This window comes from Ailuropoda melanoleuca, chromosome 15 (assembly GCF_002007445.2).
Source record: "Ailuropoda melanoleuca isolate Jingjing chromosome 15, ASM200744v2, whole genome shotgun sequence".
Taxonomy (NCBI): domain Eukaryota; kingdom Metazoa; phylum Chordata; class Mammalia; order Carnivora; family Ursidae; genus Ailuropoda; species Ailuropoda melanoleuca.
The window spans coordinates 4,741,754-4,765,888 of NC_048232.1; the positions used below are offsets into that span (position 1 = coordinate 4,741,754).

The 24,135-nt window shown below is 52.6% G+C and overlaps 1 protein-coding gene across 3 annotated transcripts; it reads right to left on the reverse strand.

The window, feature by feature from the left end:
* Window positions 1-3,150: 3,150 nt before the first annotated feature.
* On the reverse strand, window positions 3,151-23,547 carry ASB13 (ankyrin repeat and SOCS box containing 13). 3 transcript variants are annotated; one of them, XM_034643939.1, is made up of 6 exons: window positions 23,406-23,547; window positions 15,801-15,988; window positions 14,523-14,673; window positions 11,894-12,028; window positions 6,382-6,573; window positions 3,151-5,008 (listed from the first exon to the last, which is right to left on the reverse strand). In XM_034643939.1, the coding sequence occupies exons 1-6, from the start codon at window positions 23,446-23,448 to the stop codon at window positions 4,881-4,883; spliced, it is 837 nt and encodes a 278-aa protein (XP_034499830.1). In that variant the 5' UTR covers window positions 23,449-23,547; the 3' UTR covers window positions 3,151-4,880. The 3 variants fall into 3 exon arrangements, 2 of the variants coding, with proteins under 2 accessions (XP_034499830.1, XP_034499829.1); XM_034643938.1 differs by having other exon boundaries at window positions 15,801-16,006; window positions 23,406-23,524; XR_004620763.1 differs by having other exon boundaries at window positions 4,871-5,008; window positions 6,194-6,573; window positions 15,801-16,006; window positions 23,406-23,531.
* Between the last annotated feature and the right edge of the window lie 588 nt (window positions 23,548-24,135).

The following is a 24,135-nucleotide window of genomic DNA, read 5'->3' on the forward strand; positions in this document are numbered from 1 at the left end:
GAGTCAATGTTCCTGCCTCTTGTCCCATCTAGTGCTCTGTCTTCAACACAGCAGAATGTCTCACAATTTGGATTAACAAGAAGCAATGGGAGTTTTCTTTATTGATTGCACAGAAAGCAGAGAGCTAAGCTAATCGCACCTCCTGGCTCCGAGTTCAGTTGCAACTTCTCCACTCTGAAGTCTGGTTCACCTGGAGACCAGCTGCTGGAAAGAAAAAACCTATATAAAGAAGTAAGTGTGTGTGGCGGCGGGGGGAGACCCATCATGAATCTTCTCTCCCTTTCTTTATGGTTTCGAGACACTGGGCTTTTAGGAGGCACCTTGTTTAGATTGGACCCACTTAAGACATACTTTCACTCTGGCTGCCAGAGATCACAAGACTTTCATGACAACAGCAGTGGGGCTCAGCTGTCAGTGTCATGTGGTACCGACACTGAGAAAAGAGAGAAAGCCAAGACTCCAGGGTCTGGAAGTAATTTCCAGGCCATTACAGGGAGAACCGTCAATGCTGGAGCTGCCCAGAGGGCAGGTACGCGGCCAGCCTGCTCACACCTTGTGATCCCTCGTGATGTCTGGGAGATAGCACAGCCGCTCACAACGTGAGGCCGTGGCTGAGCTGTGTGTGCGGAGCTGGTTTTAGGCTGGTTTTCTTGAATAAAGGAACTCAGCCGCTTACAGCACCATCAGCTCTAACACAGCAACCCCGGGGAGGGAACGGACTGCCACGGCATTCTTTTGGTCCCAAACAACTTCAAAGCTTTGCGCGGACTCATCCAAGTACAGATGGGGTACCAGCATCAGGAAGGGAAGGAGGGAAGGAGGAGACTCCACTTCCTTCCCTGGCGATAGGAAGGGACCCAGAGAGGAGCAGGAGAGTGAAGGGTGCTAGGAGACCCCTTCTTTCCCTGTGCCTTCCCTCTGACCTGTGGGGGGCAGGCAGCACCCCAAAGCCGGACGATGGGTCTTCCTACTGAACCGGTTCCTCAGGCTCCCATGTCTCCAAAGGGTAGGATTTGAGGCTGGGAACCTTGCCAAGAGCCACATCTAGAAGGTTCACAATCCCCTAGGAAGTGGGCCATCCCAGAGCAGGTGAGGTTAGCCAATGGCGGGTGGGGGGGGATTTAGCCAACACTGCCCTTCGGACAAGAGGCAGACGAGTCCTGGAGGCCACATGGTGCACTCAGGGTTTCAAAATCTAGTTTACCTAAGAAAGTAGTTGCAACCTGTTTCCTCGGCCCAAAAATAAGGATGGTGGAGAAACAGTGTCAGGTCCTATTGTGGAATACGAGATCTCATAACCGAAACGGGACCTCATAGCCAGCGGGAGGCTGAGTCTACTTTGTAACAGCTCCATGGATCTCTTCCTCTTTTTTAAAAAGACGTTTCTGCCCTTTGTTTCTCCTCTGTGCCTTCAATGGCTAGTATGAAAACCCTGGGATCACCGAAACAGAGCATAGACCCCTGTGCCTGGTTTGCCGCCCAAGCTGAACAAATAGTAGCATTCTGCATTTGCTTCATAACTTTGTTTCAAGAAATGAAATAGCAGAGAGTTGGAGTTCCCTCTGTGTCTCTCCCCAAGTCACACAGCCCTTCCTCGCCCGGAGGCGACCGCAGCACGATGCTGGCGTGCGGTTCCGTGATTTCACGCATTTCCTACATACACGGGCATGCTTCGATACTTAGGCTGTTTTGTATTTCAATCTATACAAATGGAGTCATACCGCTCATAAATGAAGCTGGCAACTTCTTTTTCCATCTGCCATTATAAGTTTTAGATCTGTTAGTGTGAAAACACATACTCAAATCCACCTTAACCTTAGTAGAGGATAGACATACTATGAATATACTCTCCAACTTACCCACGACAAACGGGGCCTCTCACTGTTACCAGTACACTGCTGCACTAAACGTCCTCACACTGTCTCCGTGTGAAGTGCCTGCATTTCTTCAAAGTACGTTCATAAAAGGAGAAATACCGCGTACGTGTGGTATGCATGTCTAAGTGTCCTAGACATCATCTACCGCCTCCCAAAATACACGTATCAGTCTGTGCCCCCACTAGCAGCCTGAGCCCCATATGCCCATCAGGCCCATCAACATACAGTCAGACCTTTCAACGGTCATCAAGAGGACACTATATACTGATATCTTTTTGTTGAACTAAATATTCACTAATCTGCATTTCCCTGATCATTACTAACCACCCTTTCCCATCAGAGGACATTTGAGGTTTCTCTTTTATAAATTTCTTGTCCAGAGTCTTTGCCTGTTTTCTTTCTTCTGTCGGGTTATTAATGTTTTTCTTTTTTAAGATTTTATTTATTATTTGAGAGAGAGAGAGAGAGATGAGAGAACGAGTGGGGGGAGGGGCAGAGGGAGAAGCAGACTCCCCGCTGAGCAAGGAGCCAATGCAGGCCTCGATCTCAGGACCCTGGGACCATGATCTCAGCCGAAGGCAGACGCTTAACCATTTGAGCCACCAGGAGCCCGAACCTTTTCCTTCATGATTTCTGGGAGATCTTTCTATATTTTCATGACCAGTCATTTGTTTTCTGTGCTGCAAATGTCTCCTGACCCGCCGAGTTTGAAAATGCCGACAGAGAGGTCTTCTGATCTGTTTCTCCTGAAATAAGTGGGATGGTCCCAAAGGCAGGAGAGAATCATTTCCACAGCTGTAAGCTCTACAAACATCGATAAAGCCACAGTTCACACAAACCCACCTAAGTCTCATGTTGGGGGAGCACTTTGTACTTGTCAAGGTTCACTTTCAATCACCTAACTTCAGCCTCACGAAAACACAGGCTATTGGGGCCTCATGTTTTCATTCGTAAGATTCAGGACTTGAGCATCAACGTCCTTTTAACGATCAGAGTCTGACCTTTCCTCCCTCCACTGTGGCTGGGAAGATCCGGGCCCAGAGGAGCAGAGAAACGTGTCTTCGGTCACCCCCCTACCCAGGGTACCGGTGGGATCCATGTCGATGACATCTCAATAAGGCCGAAGGGAGAAAAGCTACAAGAGACCCTAAATTCTCAGTCGCCAACATCAGCACTAGGAGACAGAGAGGCAGGAAGACGGGAATCTGGGAGACGGGTAGGGCCCCATCAGGGTGTCTGCTCCCAACAAAAGGGCCACGTGAACGTCAGGATGGACTCTGTGAAACCATTTTTATTGAGCGGTGAGTGTCGGGACCGATTCTGCACTCAGTGCTCCAGGGGGGAAGCGTGTCAGCGTTCGTGGCTAGAGGCCGGTTTCTGTTTCACAGAAGGATGGGCAGAACCCAGTGACTTTGTTGTTGTTGTTAGTACAGCAAAAACACCCATTTACCCCGAACTCGGATCTCACATGGTACCGGAACGGGAGCGACCCAGTCTCAGCACTCAACGAGGCACCACCGTGACAATGGCATCAATGTCATCTTCGAGACAGAAAATGCCCGTGGCAGCCACCGTGAAACTCTCCCCAGATCTGGGGCCCCACCAAGTAACGTCGGGGAGAAGAGCCGCCCCCAGTCGTGCGTTGCCGCTGGCTTCCCCAGTCCGGGCTCACTCTGTCCCACACACTCCCACCCACTCCCGGCAGGGTGCCCTCCCCACGCCCTCAGAAACCAAATGCACCTGAGCCAGCCGTGCGGACGTCCTCTCGTTGAACTGCCTGGTTTTTGTTTGTGCTTCTAAATTAGGATAGAGAATCTGACACAAATGCAATGTCACTATACTACTGAACACTTCGCCTCGTGACTGAGACTGTAGACTTCGTCGTTTCAATGACTACGGGAACAGACCTGAATACGTTTTCTCTCCCCACCTCGGGTAATGAGTCGGATTCCTACACAGCTCAACGCACTCGGACAACTCCTAAAACATCATCGGTGTTCCGTAAGTATCTGCAGAACACGTGGTTAGTACGGGGCCTGGCAACCTCCCTCTCCTGCCAATTTCAGAGCTTCAAGGAGCGAGCAAACTGTAGGGTAGGAAGAGAATCTGGCAACTGCAGAAACAGATGAGCAAACATCCCTAAAGGGTGTCCTAACGGTCCTTCCCGCTGGAAACAACTACTCCGGAATACGGAATACGCAGGGACGTGCCTCTGTTATCTACGGTCTTGCAGACTCGTCAACCAAACCCAAGTGCTGCAGGCCATGTACTCTCTAAAAGATTTTCTCCCCGACAAACTTGTTAAGAGCGGAGGGCTGCAAAGCTCCTAAGAAACACTGTGCTGGGTGTGGGAATAAGTAACCTGAGGCTTCCCCGACCAAGACCCGTGCAAAGCCCCCTGAGTGACAGGTCTACCCCGGCAGTCTGGGCCTTGCAAAGTGCCACCACAGCTCCAGAAAAAAGTGTCCAAGTAGAAGGATGTCATCAAAGCAGCTGATCGGGGCCATGTGGTAAGGACCCGACTTCTGCAGCACAGGCTCCTCCCTTCGGACACCAGGGCCACTCTAGTGCCGAAGGACTCAGAGATGGTGCCAGGTGCCCCGGCCTCCCAGGCAGCAGGGCCCTAGACCCCCAGCCTGCCTGGCCTTCCCCTGTGCTCCCAGAGGAGTCCTTCCCGACAGTCCCGCTGAGGAAGGTCAGTGAAAGGAGGACGCTGGATGGCTGGGACCAGGCGCAGTGAGAGCGAAATTCCAGGGGAGCCAGCACAGGGCCGTGCCCCCTGCGGAAGCTGAGGCAGGGCCTTCCCAGGGCCTCGGAACTATCCTCCAGGGGTGTGCAGAGCAGACAGAACAGGCCAGCGGGCAGGGACTCGGGGAACACTGTTCTTTCTCTAGCCGTCGGGCGGCTGCACACAACGCAGGTCCCTGTGGCCCCGCCGCTGGGCTCATCGAGGCTGGCAGCCAGGGTGCCCCCCGCCTGCTCCTGCCTCCTGGGGCCTGCGGCTCAGTTGTAGGAAAGGTAATCGATGAGCCGGGCAGGGATGTTCAACTTGGTGATTTTCTCCAGTCCTCTGACGCCAGTGGCCCTCCTCAAGCTCACCCTGCAGAGCTGCGACAGGGTCAGAGGTGTTTCTGAAAAAAGGGAACAGGAATCATGCGGTCAGCTGACGGAAGGAGCACAACATCCTCCAACTTAGCAAACACCAGGGTGGACCTGGAAACGCTTGCCTCTCCCTGGAGCTCGGACGTGGCCTGCAGGCCTTCTCCGGAAGGCTACCAGGAAGGACAGCCGCGGACCAGGGAAGGGAGATCAGGAAATGGAATTTGGGTGACATCCACTGTGGGGTTCTGGGGAGTTGTTTTTTCTTTTTCCTTTTCCGTAATGTTATAACTTGGCGCACAGACTTGTCAGCAAAGGACTACTCTGTGGCTAGCGGGCTTGTTTCTCAAACCTCCAGAGAGATGAGGGACAGGGCGAGGGCCAGTGCCGGGCAGGTGCTCTCACCGCCGCGGGGCGCAAGGGGACCCGGGGAACACACACACCACGGAACAGCTCTGGCAGACACAGCCCGCGAGCCAACGTCCTAGTCCTGACGGTAGGACCTCGGGGCGAAAGGTGAAGCCTGCAGCTATGGCTCGGAGGGGTGAGCAAGCCAGGGCCAAGGATGGACGGTCCCCGGGGACCCCCGGAGGCTCACGAGCAGCTGCAGAGCAGCGTCGTCTTTTACAAGAATTTGAGGCTTTAAAAACCCACGTAAGCTGCAAACATCTGCTCGATAAAAATATCTTAGCCAAACATAGTATTCTCGACTGATGAAGATTTATGAAATAAAAAAATTCTTTGAGAGGAAAAAAAAAAAAGAAATCCTAGAGAAATTCATTTTCCCCTGTTACTTCATCCCCCAAATAATCTGGATGCAGGAAAAGAAATACCCTGCAGGAAATGTTTGACAGGTTGGGATGGTACCTGCCTCTAAATTCACATGGATGCTGTTGGGTGGGGCCGGCAAACATTTGAATAAGTTGGGTTTTTTTCCCCCAACCGAGAGGTGTCTGCAAAACTCCTGTGGTTGGAAGGCTGTGTAAACTCATTTAAAAATCTGTACCCATGGGGCGCCTGGGTGGCACAGCGGTTTAAGCGTCTGCCTTCGGCTCAGGGCGTGATCCCGGCGTTATGGGATCGAGCCCCACATCAGGCTCCTCTGCTGTGAGCCTGCTTCTTCCTCTCCCACTCCCTGCTTGTGTTCCCTCTCTCGCTGGCTGTCTCTATCTCTGTCAAATAAATAAATAAAATATTTAAAAAAAAAAAATCTGTACCCAAAGAAGTCTGGCCCTCGGCCATCCGTCCCTTGTCTCCGGAAGGCTGGGGGTGGCTCACAGGGACTCGGGACGGTTGGCCGGCTCGTGCGTGATTGGACAGACCGTCAGAGCAGCTCCTGCAAGCTAGCTTGTGCAAAGCTAAACCAAGGAAGCACACTCGAGCGACAAGGACGGTGCGGCCTCACTTTCGTAGAACTCCAGGCACTTGGCCGGCGCGCTGCTGCTCCACGTGTAGTCGGACGGCTTCTTCCCCCGGTTGTCCCGTGCGTAGATGTTGCCTCCGAACTCAACCAGCATCTCGATGAGGTCCACGTTCTTCACCTTGGCTGCGTGGTGCAGGGCGGTCTCGTGAAGCTTTGCTGCGTTCACATTGGCCCCTGCAGGTCCGGAGTGGAGAGCAAGGGTCACCAAGGAGAGGACGGGGAGCCAACGGGAGCCAACGGAAACGTCGGCTGGGACTCTCCCGCCCAGCACAGTGTATACAAGCAACTCCAGGAAAGCCAGTCAAGACTCTGCTGCAGCCTTTTCAGAATCTTTTCTCAAGATCCCAAAGCAGTAAGTACTTTTTCCCTGATGCTAAGAGAGCTACAGACAGGTCGCTGTAGGAAAGTCATGTAACTGGAAACGGAACCAAAAAGAAGAAAAATAAAACAGAAAACTTCCCTGTGAGTTCAGAGGCAGTTCTAAGACCCCACCCAGGCTGTCCCCGGGGTCCTGAGGCTCAGAGAGCTCAGGTGAGCTGCTGAACAAAGCTCTCCTCCTGCTCCCACTCACTCCCGTGCAGGCACGGGGGCAGAGGCTCTAGAAAGCTCTGCTGCAGGAATGAAGAACGGTCCTTACACGTAAATGCTGATTCACAAAAGAGAAGCTCAAAGGGAACGCCGGTCACATTTCCCAAACTTCCTCCACAGTTCGGGTAAGACATGAGGTATCTTACTTGTGAATTCAGCTCTACCACCCACCTGTTTTCGGGATCATAGCAGACACTCAGAGGGGCGCCTGGGGGGCTCAGTCAGTAAAGCATCTACCTTCAGCTCAGGTCATGATCCCAGGGTCCTGGGATCGAGTCCCACATCGGGCTCCCTGCTCAGTGGGGAGTCTGCTTCTCCCTCTGCCCCTCCCCCAGCTCATGCTCGTGCACACACGTGCTCTCTCTCTCTCTCCCTCTCACAAATAAATAAAATCTTTAAAAAAAAATAGCAGACATTCAAAATGAGGCAAACAAGTAGTAGCTAATTACAATATTTTTAGATGCAATAAAAAATAAAGATTTTGATAAAAATAGGATTTGTGTAAAGCATCATTCCCAGGGCACAGCCATCACCAATTCTGTGCAAGGGGATCTCCTGGACCCTCAGGATTTTTTTTTTTTTAAAGAAAATACCAACTTATTTGAAGTCTGCTCCTAATGGATAAGGAGGTTATAAGAGAAAGGGGATAGGAGAGAAGTATCTTAAGCCAAGAAAATTGCTCAGCGTTAGTGAAGTTACCCCCCCCAAAACAGACTCAAATCAGTCATAAAATATCAGCACAGTGAGGTTAAAAGAAATCAGATCACCAACATATCTCCGTGTCATGATACATTTAGAGGAAATAAGGGGTGTAAGGCTATTAGATTTCCTGTTCCACTGCTCAAAAATATTTAGAAATTCTGGTTTCTGACTTAAAAGGTTTTTTTTTTTTCAAGATTTTACTTACTTATTTGAGGCAGAGAGAGCACAAGCCCACACGGGTTGGGGGAGGGAAAAAGGGACAAGCAGGCTCCCATCTGAGCCCAACAGGGGGCTCCATCCCAGGACCCCGGGATCATGACCTGAGCCAAAGTCAGATGCTTAACCAACTGGGCCACTCAGGAACCCGTGACTTTAAACAGGTTTAATCCCCTAGTAGAACCTGAGAACTGTGTCGGTAACAGCAGTCACTGCCTGATCCTAAGAACACAGCAAGCACCCCGACAAGATAACGCAAGTGCAGACACGTGCTCTCTACCGCTCACAGCCGAAACTCCCAAGTGAGGTCAGGGAAAAAATCCCTCAGGAAGAAGGCGACACCTAAATGTTTAATCCAGCAGATATGCGCTGCAAAAAAGGCAAGACGTTAAAGAGAAGAACGGCGCCCCCCATTTAACCACCACATGGGGGGGTGCTCTTCCAATAGCCGCCTAGAAGACTAAAGAATTCCACAGCTGCAGTCAAAGCAGACAGGAGTGTGGACGCTAAACGCAAACTGGTAACGAAAAATAAACTGTCAAGTGTACAGAATCAAGTACGGAGCTGTTTCGCAGGTCATTGACTGTGGCAATGATCGGGCCAAGCGGGAAGGAAAGAGACTGTCTCTATTTAGCAAGACAGAAGGGCGCACGGGAGGTCAAGGAGAAAACTCGGGGTAGGAATAGCTCTCACACTCACACCCCCTTCCATCCCCTTCACTAGGGCTTCTCAGGGTACAGGGCAGGGGGACTCCACGAGGTGGCATCCCGAGGTACAAAACGGGCTGTTCTTAGACTGTGCTCTAGGCTCCTTTGGACTGGGTGTGACACGGATGGGAGATCACGAGGGGACACTGGCACGCGCGCTGCAGCTGCAGGAACCACAACCACAGACCTGGGCACGCAGAGTACATGCGGCGGGGTGGGGGGGCGTTGAAAATACAGGGCAGGAGGAGAAAACAGCAGAGAGGGCAAAGTCTGTGACACAGCGCCGTCTGTCAATTACAGATACATGCCTCACACCGCCCCCGCCCCCGTATCTTACAAAACATACACACACATTAAAATGGGGGGGCTGGGGGTCAGGGACAGAGGAAAGAAGGAAGAGGGGAGAAGGTGGGGACTTTGTGGGGACTGATGATGATAATGTGCCTTGAACTGGGGGGGGGATGGGAGGGAAGAGAAGGGGATGGGGGAGGGGAAGGAAGGGATGTAGGGAGAAGGAGAGAGGGAGAGGGAGGGAGAGAGGGAGTGAAGGAGAGAGGGAGAGGGAGGGAGAGAGGGAGTGAAGGAGAGAGGGAGAGGGAGAGGGAGTGAAGGAGAGAGGGAGGGAGAGAGGGAGTGAAGGAGAGAGGTGGGGGAGAGCAAGGGAGGGAGAGAGGAAGCAGGTACAACAACTGAAGGCATCTGGGCACTAAAAATCCTCAACCTCCTGCTTCAGGGAAACGGGTTAAAGTCTGGTTTGGAAGTGCAACAGGATCAAAGTGGACTCAGACTGAAGCCTTAAGCACGGGAAGACCAGGGGCTGGGAAGACCAGGGACGGCCCCGCGCCAAGAAGCCTGTGTGACCTGGGACATGGAGGCCCCAGCAGCGTGGTGTCCGTGGCCAAGAGGTGCGCCCGGCACCCTCCCCCGCTCCTCTGAGCGCTTCCTGCAGAGCTCAAGGTTTCCTGCAGGGCTATGGTCACTGTGACCTCGCCAGGACAACAGGACCTTCACCAGCTCCAGCCCCCTCCTCTGCCACATCGCCTGTGGCTAGGGGACTCAGCCTGGTGCAGACCAGCAGCCTCCATGCTAACCCAGGGGGCTGCCACCTGCTGGGCTCCACGCAGGGGGCCCAAGAGCACCTGTGAAATTTCCAGAGACCAGAGACGTGGTGGTCCGAGGCTTCCAGTGGATTTTCCAAGGGGGCTGTGACCCACCCCCACCGCGTGAAGAATCACTATTTTCAGAAGAGCCCATATGCTGCCCTCTTCTCTCTACTTTCTGTATGTTTGAGGTTTCCCATAGCTGAAAACGATTTCTTTGGAAAGAATCCCTGCGATCTAGGAAGGAGGAGCTGTCAAAGGCGACCCTCAGGTCTACAGTTGCAGTCAAATCCAGAGGGGCTGGCTGGCGCTGGTGGTCACCACAGGTGCATGGAGGGGCCTTCCCCAGAGGACTCTACTCTATCCCTCATTCCATCCTCCAGGTGTATGGAAAGCCCCCAGTTGCCTTCCCACTCTGACCAGCCCACCCCAGTGAGCCCACACCTTGCAACGGGGGGATGGGGTGGGGGGAGAGGTGGCTGCTAGGATGGGGGGACGGCCTGGCCTCCAGCCCTGGGAATGGGCCCTGATTGCTTAATCCCTCTCCATCCACCCCCAGAAATTGGTTCAAATAACCTGGGCCTGAGCCAATCAGAATATGGCCAAGACTGCACAAAGGGGCTGGACTAGGTTCGGACCCAGGACCCAATCTGGGCCCCTGGGACAGAAGGGGAAGTGTGCGGGAGACAGCTAGAGAAGTGGTTTCTCTCTCTTACAAGAAAACTACCCGAAGTCTCAGGGAAGAAAAGTGTTTGCATTTGAGCCCAACCCTGACGCAGCCATTTTCAGCCCATAAGGCATGCCAGGCATGGGATCAAGCGAGCGGGGTGGACAGCGGACCTACAAGATTCACGGACCGTGCCGGCTTGAGGGTGCTGCCCACCCTCAGGGCAAAGTGACCCTGACACCTGCCTCCTTCTATCCTTTTGGTCACCTGGACCAAGACGTCCCCTCAACCCCTGCAGTTGGTTCCCTGTTACCTACAAGAGTAATCAGTTCCATAAAGTCCTAATCAATGCAGAGGGACGCTGGGGTTCAAGCCCCTGACTCGATCCTTTTCCCCTGAGCCACCACTAAAGGAACTAAAGAAAAAAGGGCACCAGGTGTCCTGAGCACGTGGACGGCAGGTGCTCTGGGGACGGCTGTTACCAAAATCCTGCCTTTTCAGCTCAACAGTCACGGCAGCTACAGAACCCTTGGTTAACAGAAAAGCGGAGTGATTGCCTGGAAGGCCTAGGACGATCTCATCTAGATGTTTAATCGTTGTGTAAAAAAGAAAACCACCCCAATGGCTAACCTGACACAAAACGAATCTTCTTCACTGAAAACATGTAAAAGTGGCTCACGAAAGCAAGCAAGACCCCCCAGTAGGAAAGCACATATAATTGAAGCACAAATGACTGTCGTCCAGAGACAGCACGTCAGCTTTCTATTCCTGACCAGTTCTGTTTTTTATCCTAAGTTGCACCCAGAATGGCTGAGCTAAAATTTTCCAACAAAATATTTACACTGGGTTCATAATGAAAACTCCCTGCCAACACCCACTTTGGCTACGTTTTAAAACTGCCGTGGTAGATGGGTCCTGAATTCAACCTTCATTTGACTGGGCTGTGTTTCATTTTGGTTTTTGGTTTTTGCTTGGGAACCTCCCTGCCCTGAGCCACTTTGGAACACCTGACAAAGACCTGCATTTCAAACGCGTTACCGGCTCCTCTCCCACGGATCTCCACCTCTTTCTGATTTAGCTGCAAACTCATTAGGTGGGTATTGTGATGGTCCCCATGGCCACTAAAAATAGCGACCAGCATTCATCGAGCATTGAGTCCTGCAGAAATGTGATCACGAGTCCTTCCAACCACCCTGCAAAATGGGGTTTATTTTCTCCAGTTTTATAGGTAGAGAAACCGAGGCCCAAGGTCTCAGCTGGCGAGTGGGAGAGCCCACTTCAAAGCTGGTCTGTCCGATTCCAGTGCCCAGCTTGCGGCCAGCGCTCGGTGCAGGTCAACAAAATATCTGCACTGAGCCACGCGGGTACGAACACCAGCACACCTGCCCCGAGCCGCAGGGAGAAGCAGGACACACCTGCACTGAGCCGCACAGGTATAAAGACCAAGGCACTTGCACGGGGCACAGCAGGTTTAAACACAACACACCCACCCTGAGCCCGAAACACAGACCTACCTGCATTAAGCAGCACTTTGACGCAGTCCAGATGCTCCCGGGCACAGGCAACATGAAGAGGGGTCCCAAAATGGCAGTCATGTGCTTCTAGGTTGGCCCCAACGTCAATAAGCAGCCTCACGCATTCAGAACTTCCTTCAAACCCGTGGGAAAGGAGAAGAAGCAGCATGCATGAATGTATGCATTTGCAACAAGCCGGAGAGAATGGCGGCTGAACACCTAAGCCCCGTGCCCGGCTGCAGGAGGAGGAAGGGGACCCAGAGCCGCGACCCAACCAAACCTGGTTCACAATTCCGTGTGGCCCCAGGGAGCCAAAGAAGGTTGTCCCTTCTGAGCCTGCAGGGTTCTCTGAGCCTGCCTGGCAGCAGAGGGGGAGAGAGGGCACAGCTGACCCTCTTGGGAGAGAGCAAACGGTCTGGGAATACCACCTCCGAACAGCCGGGTTCTGCTCCTCAGTGGGAAGGACGGTGCTCCCTGCCTTCAGGCTGTCTCCCAAGCTGTGTCAGGAACGCCAAGCCTGGAGGTGATCTTCTAAAGCTGCTGGCAGCCTGAGTCCGAGGTTCCCGGATGAACTTCCCTAAGCCTCCTTACCTCGGAGCTCCCCTGCCCTTCTCCCTGGCTTTTCCTGCCTCTTCTCTGGTATCTCCAGCTCGGTTTGAGTGGAGAGGTTTATTCTGTCCCAGGCAGCATCCTCTCTCCTCCCTTAATCATGTTTCATCGTTGGTAGGTACCAAGTTTCCACCTCCAGCCCTCTGCTGGCCACGCTCTTGGGGTCCTGACCACAGCACAGTCCTCTCCCTCCCCTCCCTGGGGGCCCCTGTTCCTGGCCAATCCATCTCTGTCATTGGCATCACTCCTGAGTTGTGTTGACCCTGTGCTCTGCTCTCCCTCATACTAAATCCTGCTGATCTTTCCCCCAAAGCCTTCTACATGAGTCCATCCCACTTGGGCTCTAAGGGCTTTGCACTTAGATCACTGCCATGGCCCCAGCTCCTCTCTCCACATCAGGACACCCCTACCCCTTCACTCCTCTACTGAAAAGCAGCAGATGACACCACCCCAAACTATGCTGCTTTAGCATAAGGATTATTCTGAGGGGTTTTTTAAAATATTTTATTTATTTATTCGACAGAGATAGAGACAGCCAGCGAGAGAGGGAACACAAGCAGGGGGAGTGGGAGAGGAAGAAGCAGGCTCATAGCGGAGGAGCCTGATGTGGGGCTCGATCCCATAACGCCGGTATCACGCCCTGAGCCGAAGGCAGACGCTTAACCGCTGTGCCTCCCAGGCGCCCCTATTCTGAGTTTAAGGCAATTAAGCAGATACATGAAAAGCCCTTCCCTCCCCTCACCATCAGCCTAAGAGCAGGACATAAATTTAAAAAGTTGTCCTTACTGCCCTCCACATGGAAGGACAAATCAATGACCAGAGAAAATTCCAGACACTTATCAGCCCAGAGAGCACCAAGGGAATGTATGTAACAGGGCTGAGTACGTAATATCTAAACGAGAGATTGCTCCTGTCCCAGTCCATTCTGCACAGGTGGGGGCTCAGGCCGAGAAGAACACATGCAGAGACACGCAGGTGTGAAATGGCGGGGGGGGGGCACTGAGCAGGTACAGGCGGGACTGGAGAGCAGGTCTGTGTGGGGCAGTGGTGGGAGAGGGCTCAGAGAGCTCCTGAGCGAGGCCCAGGCCACCAACCCCTTACAGGCCATGCCGAAGTCTCTGGCCTCCACCCTCTGGCCGTGGGGACCCCCAAGGATTTTGAGGAGTGTCTGGACCAATTACAGGACCATATGTAGTGTCCTGGGTTTCATAAAGTGTCTTTGGGACTGTACAATGTTCGTTTGACCTCGACGGCAGTGGCGTGGTCTCAGGACTAGGTCTGGGTGACAAAAGATGACCTCACTGGGAAGTGGGGTGGGAGGCAGCAGAGAACAGTGGCTCTGAGAGGAGCCATGGAAGAGCATTCACCCCCCCATCCCCCCCACAACACAATACAGACAAGCACGGTGCCAGCCAATCAAAGTATCGGCCACAAGCCTGCAACCTTTGCCCAAAAGAGTAGAATCCAAACTCCTTCGTCTGTCATTTAACAATTTCCCACCTGCCGGGCCTGCCCTAAATTTCCAGTCTTCTCTGTTGCCCCTCCACTGGGAACTTCGGGTCCAGTAAGCTAGTAAGCACTTTCTCTGTGCATGGAGTGGCCTTCCTCTTACCCTCCCACCATCTGAAACCTATCCATTCTTGCAGGGCAGTTGAAAGCCCACCTGTTCTGAGCCTCTAGGAAGAGCCCCCTCCTCCCTGAAAGCACCTGTCCTCGGACATATGTTAGGTCCCCTCTCCCCACTAGAACAGGGAGCCACAGGCCAAAGGGCCAGGAAGACTGAGTGAGCCACAACAGGGTGGAGGGACTTCCAGTTTTAACACGTGAAAGGCACTGGAGGACACCACTCAGAAATGGAATACAGTCCTAGAACCATGGCCCCTACTCCCGGGTGAAAGCCATCTTCAGGAGGGAAAGCTGAGGCTCTCACAGCCCAGTGACCAAGAGCCAGAAGCAGACTGGGAGCGCTCCTTAGCCAGCCCATGGCTTCCCGTCTACACTGCTTCCTGTGTGGACTCACCGCTCATGCAGGCCTCGTGCAGCGGGGATGCTGTGTACAGGGGTGGGTTGACCTTGGCCCCATAGGAGAGCAAGAGCTTCACGCACTCGATGCTGCCTGAGGCACAGGCATCGCACAGGGGCGTGCTGCCGTCGATGTTGCGGGCATCCACCTGGTGGGAAGAAGAAACAAGCATCAGGGCGAGCGTCAGGGCGGAGGGGAAACCCACGTGACCCGCTCTCTCCCCCTGATGCACAGTCATCTTTGCAAAGGCCCTTCTTAGAAGCACCAGTTTCCCAGCGTGCTGCGCCAGGCAAGGGCGTTCAAGGACAAAGGAACGGGGGTTGGGAGTGCCTGTTAGCCTGCCAGGTGCGGGAGGCGTCCTCTTCGGGGGCTCTTCTCCCAGGACAGGCTCAACTCTGCCTCACTCTTGCCACCTGCCCCCCACCCCACACACACCCAGACTGCAAGCTGAGGGAGACAGGGTAGGAGAGCGAGTCTGAACTTCAGCTAGGAGTGACTGAAGCTTCACGTGTGCCTCTAGCCCCAACACGCCCGGGGAAGGAAAAAGGCCACTCTGCAAGCTGGCAGATTCTGCCTTGAATTCAGCTGCTATTCGGGGACACACTAAACCGTGCTCCGGTTCCTCTGGGGCCGGCCTCAGACTCGGCAGTACAGTGTGAACCAGGCGGCTCTGAATGGACACTGGAGTCTGCATTCCAGCGGCTCAGGGTGTCAGGCCAGTCCTCCTAGCTCCGCAGCCGCTCTGCCAGCCAGAAACTGCAGGGGGCTCCCAGTCTGCCCTGGCGGGCGTATTTACACCAGGGAAAACCAACCAGAATCCTGGGTTCTGTGCCACCCCCACCTCCACCTTCCTGCGAGAGCTGCTTTACCAGCATCCCACTCCGTCATCTCAGAGACCAGAATTCTGGTCCTGGACTCAAGCAGCAGCTCTTCGGCCCTGCGATGTGCAGGCCTGCTCCTGCCCCCTGCAGAGCACTCCCCCTGCCTCTCCCTCCCTACAACTGCCTTCTCTCTGGCCCCCAGCGCCCTCCTGAGAGCTGAGCCATGACCACGCTGGTCCTCGGCATGCAGCTGACTTAGAGGCGGCTCCCGTGTCGGCGTCCACTGCAGCCCACTCGGGCTTCCTCCTTCCCCTCCAGGGGTTTCTCTACTTTCCATGCTTTTGCCCATCACACTAATCCGCGGCCTCGTATTTCCTTCCCCTCCCTCCCTACGTTCTCGGGAGCAGGTGCCGTCCCTTCCCGTCTCGGGGGTCTGTCCTGCAGGGCCACTCACCTGGGCCCCAGCAGCCAACAGCAGCTGAACACACTGCGCCTGGCCCTGCAGACTGGCCGCGTGCAGGGGCGTGATGGAGTCCACCGTGACCTGGTTGACACACGCGCCGCTCTCGATCAGCCGCTGCAGCTGCAGGGTCTCCCCGCGCTGGGCGGCCTCGTGCACGGGGGTGCGCTCCACCCAGAAACCTGCAAAGGAGAGCAGACCTAGCGCCGGACCGTGCCGCTGCCGTCCAGGTCCAGAGAACCCCATTCGATCCCAAGGACTCTTACAAAACCCAAGACACTATGTGTGATCGTGGAGTTGGTCCAAACACTCCTCAAAATCCCTGGCTGATGGGAGCCTGGGTGGCCCAGTCGATTGAGCGTCTGACTCTTGGTTTCAGCTACCATAACTAATCAGGTCGGATATCAGCTGTGAGTTTTTCCGCAGGTGGCCTTTATCAGATGGAGGAAGCTCACCTCCCCTTCTAGTTGAGGTTTTTTAAAATCACAAGATGGTGTTGGATTTTTGTTAAACACTGCTGTGTCTATTGCAATGATCATGGCAGCTCTCCTGAATTCTGTGGAAATATATCACATTGACTGGCTTTCAGATGTTAAACCAACGATGCGTTTCCGGGATAAATGCCCTTGGTCATGGCATTTCCTTACGGGATGGTACCTTTGATTTGCTAGTGTATAGAGGATTTTGTGTCTGTAAGTCATTTGTCTTAGGATTAATGTTTTGGTCTGGTTTTAGTATCAAGGTAATACCCGCTTCACAGAATGAGTTGGGAAATTGTTCTCTCTTCTGATTTTTGGAAGTGTTTCCAAAGAATTGGTATCGAATTTTTTAAATGTTGGGTCAAATTCACCTGTGAAGACCTCTGGGTCGGGGCTGTCCTTTGCTGCTGTATGCTTTAGTTACTAATTCCATCTCTTCGTGTGTTATAGGTCTTCTCAGAGTTTCTATTTTTAGAGTCAGTTGGTAGCTTGTGTCTATATAGGAATTTGTCCACTTCAAGCACATCACCTAATCTGTTGGCCTAAAATTTGTTATGGACTGAACTGTGCCCCAAAATTCATAATTGAAGCCCTAACCCCTAGTACCTCAGAATGTGATTGTATTTGGAGACCACACTTTTTCAGAAGGAATTAAGGTAAGGCCATTGGAGTGGGCCCTCATCCCATCTAACTGGGGTCTTGATAAGACATTAGGACACAGGAGCCTCTGGGTGGCTCAGCTGGTTAAGTTGGTTAAGCGTCTGCCCTCGGCTCAGGTCATGATCTCCGGGTCCTGGGATCGAGCCCCGCATCAGGCTCCTTACTCAGCCGGCAGCCTGCTTCTCCCTTTCCCTCTGCCCCTCCCCCTGCTCGTGCACACTCTCACTCTCTCTCTCAAATTAATGAAATCTTAAAAAGATTAGGATGCACACCTGGAATGTGCATGAACAGAGGCAAGCCACATGAGGACACAGTGAGAAGGTGGCCATCTGTAAACCAAGGGGAGGAGAAGCCTCGGGAGAAGTCAACCCTGCTGACCCCTCGATCTTGGACTTCCAGCCTCCAGAGCTGTGGGAAAATTAATATGCGTGGTTCAGGCCACCCAGTGTGTGGCATCTTGTCACAGCAGCCCTGGCAGGCTGAGACACCACTGTTCAAAGTGTCCCTTTATGGTCCTCATTTCTACAAGGGTCAGAGTAATGTTCCCTCTTTCATTCCTGATTTTAGTTTTAGTAATTTGCATCTTCTTTTTGGTTAGTTTAGCCTACAGGTTTGTCAATTTTGTTGAACTTTCCTAAGAACCAACTTTTGGTTTTGTTGATTTTTCTATGTTGTTTTTCTATTCTCTATTTCATGGATTTCCTGTCTAATCTTTATTTATTTTTAAAGATTTTATTTATTTATTTGACAGGGAGCGGGAGAGAGAGCAAGAGAAAGCAGAAGCAGGGGGAGGAGCAGAGGGAAAGGAAGAAGCAGACTCCCTGCTAAGCAGGGAGCCCGATGTGGGACTCAATCCCAGGACCCCGGGATCATGACCTGAGCCGAAGGCAGACGCTTAACCCAGCGAGCCACCCAGGCGCCCCCAGTCTAATCTTTATTATTTCTTCCCTTCTGCTTTCTTCAGCTTTAGTTTTCTCTTTCCAGTGTCGTAAGAGGGAAGGATATTGATTTGAGCTATTTCTTCTTAATCTAGATGTTTACAGCTGTAAATTTCCTCTAAGTACTACTGAAGATCTCATGAGTTTGGTAGATTACCCTCATTGTCATTTATCTCAAACCATAACTATTTTTGCATTCAACCTCCAAGGATACATTCATCGAATTTCTGATTAATAAAGGCACTACTCTGACCCCCATATGGAGTGAAATTCTCTTACACACTGGCTCAGCCCTTCCCATCACTGCTCTTCGGCTCTAGAAATGAGGTACATGGGAGGTGGCGCTCTGACCTCCCCATACCTTTAACCAGTGGTTCTCACACTGGCGCATCCAGCAGCATCACGCGGAGGGCCTGTGGGAACAGACTGCTGAGCCCACCCCAGCGTTCCAGTCAGTAGGTCTCCGTGGGGCCTGAGAAGGTGAAGCCCTAACAGGTTCCCACATGATGCTCATGCAGCTGGTCTGGGGACCACACTTTGAGAACCACTGGTCTAGACCATATTTCTCCCTCTGAATAAAGCCGCTCTCTCCCCCCAACTCTTGCCCCCACTCCTACCTCTTCTCACCCTGGACAAATTCTACTTGCACCTTTCCACACTGCAGTCGAAAGGCTGTTTTTCCCCAGAGGACTTGCCCCACCTCCGCCCCCATCCACACTGGGTTAGGGTCTCATCTGTGCCCCCACGGCCTGCCTGCCTGTTCCCAGCAGACTGTGCTCACCACCTGCTTGCCAGCTATGTGCCACCCTGTAGAAAAAGACTAATGGCCACAGAGATTGTTCCCAGAAGCACCCCTTCCACCCCAGATGAGTGATCGAAGTTAATCACGGTAATCCTCGTTCCTGTTGGACATCTGACCCAACTGTAGTTCCCAGGAAGGGAGGGAGAGCCTGTGAATGGTTTCACAGCTTCAAAACTCCCCTCTATCCCAAAGACTTCCAGGAGAAGACCCTGTCCCTTCTTCATCTGGATGTGGCCTGGACACGAACACAGAGGTGCTGGGCCATGAGGCTGCTCACCTGAGCATGGAGCCTGCAAGAACGGTGGGACGGAGCGCCAGAGCCCTGAAGGTGGTGAGTCCAGGCTCAAGGGGGGCCTGGGGTTCCGCTGCCCATTGGGCTCCCTACTATGTGGGAAGGAGGGTTCCTGTCTGGGCCAAGTGCAGACAAAAGCACCCTAACCAGCCGAGTCCATGAACTACCTGACTGCACACGCTACGGCTGTGTTTCCTCAGTGTCCGTTCCCTAGGATACAGTGACACTAGGCTTAAAACAAAAGTCCTAAATGACAACGCTGGGTTAATACTGACCTGTCCTACTGTCATGCCCTACTTCAAAAGACAAGATCACGTCACATACCTCCTCATGATAGCAGTTCCCTTTTATTACATTGCACATTAGTATGACATTTCCCTGCAAAGTCTTCTAATCAACTCGTCAGTCCCAGATCTTACCAGAGCGCTCCTACAGACCCTAAGTGGGGTGGACTGCTCTCCGCAGAGGGGCAACTTCTCAGCTGTGTGTAGATGACGGTCTACCCAGATGGCCCCAGCTCGACCATGCTACAGCCCACGCCGCAGCCGTGGGGCAGGGAAGGACGGGGGCCAGGACCTCGCCTCCCCCCCCCAAGAAAGTGTGTGTTCACCTAGAAACTGGGCTGATGATAATAATATATTCATTGGTGGTTCATGAAAGGTTAAGTGAATTAAAGTAAGCAAAAGCACGTAGTGTGTGGCCTGGCACAAAGTGCTCAGAAAATGGTGTGTATTAGGAATATTCCACGCCCCCCATGGTGCCTCTCTGTCTTGCCCAGTAGCCAGAGAGCCTGTGACCCTGTGAAATGGGGACTTGACCTTGTGTGGGGTGGGGAGCAAAGGGAGAGCTGAAACTCGGGAAGATCTGTCAGGATGTTTGTCTCCCTGGTAGTAATTACCAGTAACTGACACACCTGTCTTGGGGGTTAGTGAAAAGTGGCTACCACTGTAACATCAGTCTGGAAGAAGCAAAACCCCACGGGCAGAGGGAGGGGTTACAACCCCACAAAGAGGAAAGCGGGGTGAGGCTGTCCATCTCACAGCAGGCAGGGAGATGCAGCTCAGGAAGGCCAGCGAGTTTTCCATTACTTGCACTTCGCAGATAATTCGTTGTTTTTTGTTTTTGTTTTACAAATTGAAGGCTTGTGGCAATACTGTGTTGCAATTTTTCCAACAGTGTTTGCCTCACTTTGTGTCTGTCGCATTTTGGTAATTACTGCAGTATTTCAAACTTGATTACATTTGTTGTAGTGATGTGTGATAACCTTTGATGTTATTTATCTGTTTTGGGTGCCACAGACCATGTCCACAGGAGATGGTGAACTTAATTGACAAATGTGTGTGTTCTGACTTCAACAACCAGCTGTTCCCCAATCTTCCTCTTGTTAGGCCCCCTATTTCCTAAGACCACACATTGAAATTAAGACCAATTAATAACCCCACGATGGCTTCTATGTGTTCAAGTGAAAGGAAGAGTCCCACATCTCTCACTTTAAATCAAAAGCTAGAAATGGGGACGCCTGGGTGGCTTAGCTGGCTAAGCGCACTGCCCGACTCTTGATTTCGGCTCAGGTCTCGATCTCAGGGTCACAAGATGGGGCCCCACATCGCTTGTGCGCTCAGCAGGGTGTCTGCTTGAGATTCTCTCTCCTTCTCCCCTCCCCCTCACTCATGCATGTGCACTGGCTCTCTCTCTAAAATAAATCTTTTTAAAAAATGTAAAAAAAAAAAACAACTAGAAATGATTAAGCTCAGTAAGGGAGGCATGTGGAAGGCTAAGACAGGCTGAAAGCTAGGTCTCTTGCACCTAACAGCCAAGTTGTGAATGCAAAGAAAAAAAGTTCTCCAAGAAAAATTAAAAGTGCTGCTCCAGTGAACACGTGCATGATAAGAAAATGAAACAGCCTTACTGCTGGTACGGAGAATGGGTTCCGGTGGTCCGGACAGAAGATCAAACCAGCCACAACATTGCCTTAGGCCAAAACCCAATCTAGGGCGAGGCCCTAACTCTCTTCAGTTCCGTGAAAGGTGAGAGGTGGAGAAGCTGTAAGAAGAAAAACTGGAAGCTAGCAGAGGCTGGTCTCCAAAAGATACAAGTGCCAGGTGAAGCGGCACGTGGTCCAGAGGATCTAGCTGAGAAAACTAAGGAAGGCGCCTACACCAAACATCATCAGTGTGGATGAAACGGCCTTCTATGGAAAGAATATGTCATCTAGGACTTTCCTAGCTAGAGAGGAGAAGTCAAAGCCTGGCTTCCGGGGACAGTTGGGCTCTCTCATGAGGGGTTAATGAAGCTGGAGACTTTAAGTTGAAGCCAACAGTCACTGAACTTTCCAAAAATCCTAAGGCCCTTAAAGAATTCTGCTAAATCTGCTCTTCCTGTGCTCTGTAAACGGAACGACAAAGCCTAGGTGAGAACACATATGTTTACAACACAGCTTACTGAATATTTTAAGCCCATTCTTGAGACTTACTGCTCAGGAAAAAGCATTCAAGTAACCTCACAAGTCGATTAGAGATAAATGTATTTGATGGGAATGAGCCTTTTCGCATGAAGCAAGCAACCCAGAAAAAATCCACCCAGGCTTAAGCCTCAGCCTTGCTTCTTTCTAATCGTGTGAACTCAGTTGTCCCTCTAAATTATCAGACATAAGCACTGTCCTGCAGCGGCCCCAGGGCGCGTGGCTAGTGCTGGCCCATAACCTAGCAGCTCCAGGCTCTTAATGACTGTCTCCTTTCTCTCTCCATCTGACCTTCTGAATACCTGAGACGGTAGTGAGCTGTGTTTGGAGTTCTTGGTCGAGGATGACTGAAAAAAAACTGGCTCACCTGGCTTAGAGCCCCCAAATCCTTAAGGTACCCTTTTGTCATCTTCTGCAAGCCTCTTGAGTATAGCTCTTGACTATAGATCCTGAACGTGGGATCACTTTTTCAACTTTGCAAATGGACACTTCGCTTGAGTCCGTAACAACCTGTACTGTGTTTGCTAAGTTATGACTACTGGAGTCACTTCGGAGGCGACCTGCCCTAAATTCTCTGCAGAGCCTTACAATATGGCCTTAATAAGTACCATCTTTACCTCTCTGAGGTGTTCTATTAAAAAATGGAAAACGTAATGCTTTGAAGTATACTATGCATCTAGAATTTCCGATCAGAAACTTAAAATGGGTTACAATTCCTACAATGGGCCTCTGCTTCTGCTGGGATAGCAGGCTTCCGGATTCAGTACATTCGGGTGATTCATTAGTGTTGAGAATGAAAGTGTCCGGGCGTATTTTTTGGAGGAAATAAAACCATGGCAGTCTAAAATATCCATGAACCTCAGAAGCCATAAATCCATTGGTGGACTATGCTTTTCTCTTCAGGGTTCTTTAAACTATGCAAAAACAAAACAAAAGTGCTCAGAAGTAAATACTCTGTTATTAAGCCTTCTACATGAACAAAAATATGCGACTGTGTCTAGGCTGCCCTGGTTAGCTGTCCATCGCTTATTTACTGAACCAAACACAGATCACACTGGCCAGGTCAAAGTCTTGTGCCTGAGTAGGGTGGAATGCCACGCAAAGCCAGATGCTTATTAAATGCCTTTGATCTTGTTGAAGGGGCTGTTTTGCAAGATCAATTCAAATACCTGCCTTACTAGGACTGTAATTCCTCTTACACTAAACTGACTCTTAAGACTTTTCACTTTTATTAGCACTGCTGCTTTTACCAGTGTAAAGGTACTTTAGACTTTTCTTTTTTTTTTTTGCTTCCAGGGTTTCAAAGTGCGTTCTGGGCACATTTCATCTGCTGTAGTATTACTTCGTAGGCAGAGACGTTTGTTTCCCCAGAGAATGTCCCTTTGCCCTCGAATTCATTTTACTCTTCCGTAACCTGAATGGTAGGCAAGATTCAGTGCAGAACCGAGACGGTTTTTGTTTTGTTTTTTTTTTAAACACAGGGTGACCTGTCGCAAGGGCATCTCCTCCTCCAGGAGCAGACGGCTTCTATCACCACTGGGTGTACCTGTAGGATGCTAATGACAGTGCGACAGGACGCTCTCACAGACCACCTCCTGGGTGCTCTAAGCTCGGCCAAGACTTTGCCCACCCCCTCCCCGCGCCGTCCCCAAGGTGCGCGGCGCGCCGGTGGGTCCGCAGTTGGGAAGTCCCACGACTGACGCGTCACGATGATGACCAGCTCTGCAACGCGCTGGCCGGGCACTAGGAGCTGGACTCAGAGCGCGCCTGAGATGCTCGGGGATCACCGAGGCTGCTCCCGAACCGGAACCGCCAACCTCGGCCCACCAAAACGCCCCCGCCGGCGCCCTCGGGGCAGCGCGCGTCACGATCGCCGGACGCGCGTCCTCAGACGCACCTGTCCGGCCCGGGAGCAGCCCGGCTGTCGGTGCCGCGCCCGCACTCCCACTACCCGCGCCCGCACCTACCCACGTCGCCCAGGAAGCAGCCGTCCGCCCCGCGGGGCTCCATGCCCCTCGCCCGCTCGCTCGCTACCGGTCGCCCGCAGACCCCGGCAACTCGGGCGCCCGCGACCTGGGCGGAGCTCCGCGGGCTGGGCGGGCCGACGGGGGCGGGGCGAGGCCGCCCGAGGGGCCGCGGGAGTTGTAGTTCCGCCGCGGCCGGGCGCCCGGGACTCGGCCCCTGTGCGCGGAGTCCCGCGCAGAGCGCACCCCGGTGCACCTCCGGGCCGTGCGTCGCGCTGCTGGCTGGATGGCGCCGCGGAGCTGCTCTGCGCTTTGCACCGAGAGCCGGGCCTCCTCCTGGCCCTGGCGCGCTCCCCGCTTTTTCCACCCGAGTCCTTTCGGCTGGTGAGGACAAAGCAGACGCGCCTTTCCCAGGCCCGCGGCAGGATGGAAGCACGGGTTTCCGGATAAGTCCGGGTGGGCAGCTCAGTAAGTGTGTGCTTTGCTTTGCTTTTGCAAAGCGGGTTGAACGGTTGAACGGTTCGGAAGGTTTAACTTTATCGAGGTTCCTTGTGGCCTCGTCACGAGATTTCTTTCCCACTCTGACCTGTACGGAGCCTACGCGTAGAAGTTAGTTTGGGCTGGAAAGTAAAAATAGCACGACGTACGGGTGCGGAAACACGGGTGGAGAGCAGAAGGACTGATCCCTCCCCTGGACTGGAGTCTTTTCCTCCGGTCCGGACCGCAAGCACTG

What these genes read in the sequence shown, in the direction of transcription:
- ASB13 (XM_034643938.1), bottom strand. Translation starts at nt 23,448, where the DNA reads ATGGAGCCCCGCGGGGCGGACGGCTGCTTCCTGGGCGACGTGG. An exon ending in TGTTGGCTGCTGGGGCCCAG is followed by an intron (nt 14,674 to 15,800) that starts GTGAGTGGCCCT and finishes TCTTCCCACCAG; the next exon opens with GTGGATGCCCGCAACATCGA. An exon ending in GTGCCTGGAGTTCTACGAAA is followed by an intron (nt 5,009 to 6,381) that starts GTGAGGCCGCAC and finishes CCCTTTTTTCAG; the next exon opens with AAACACCTCTGACCCTGTCG.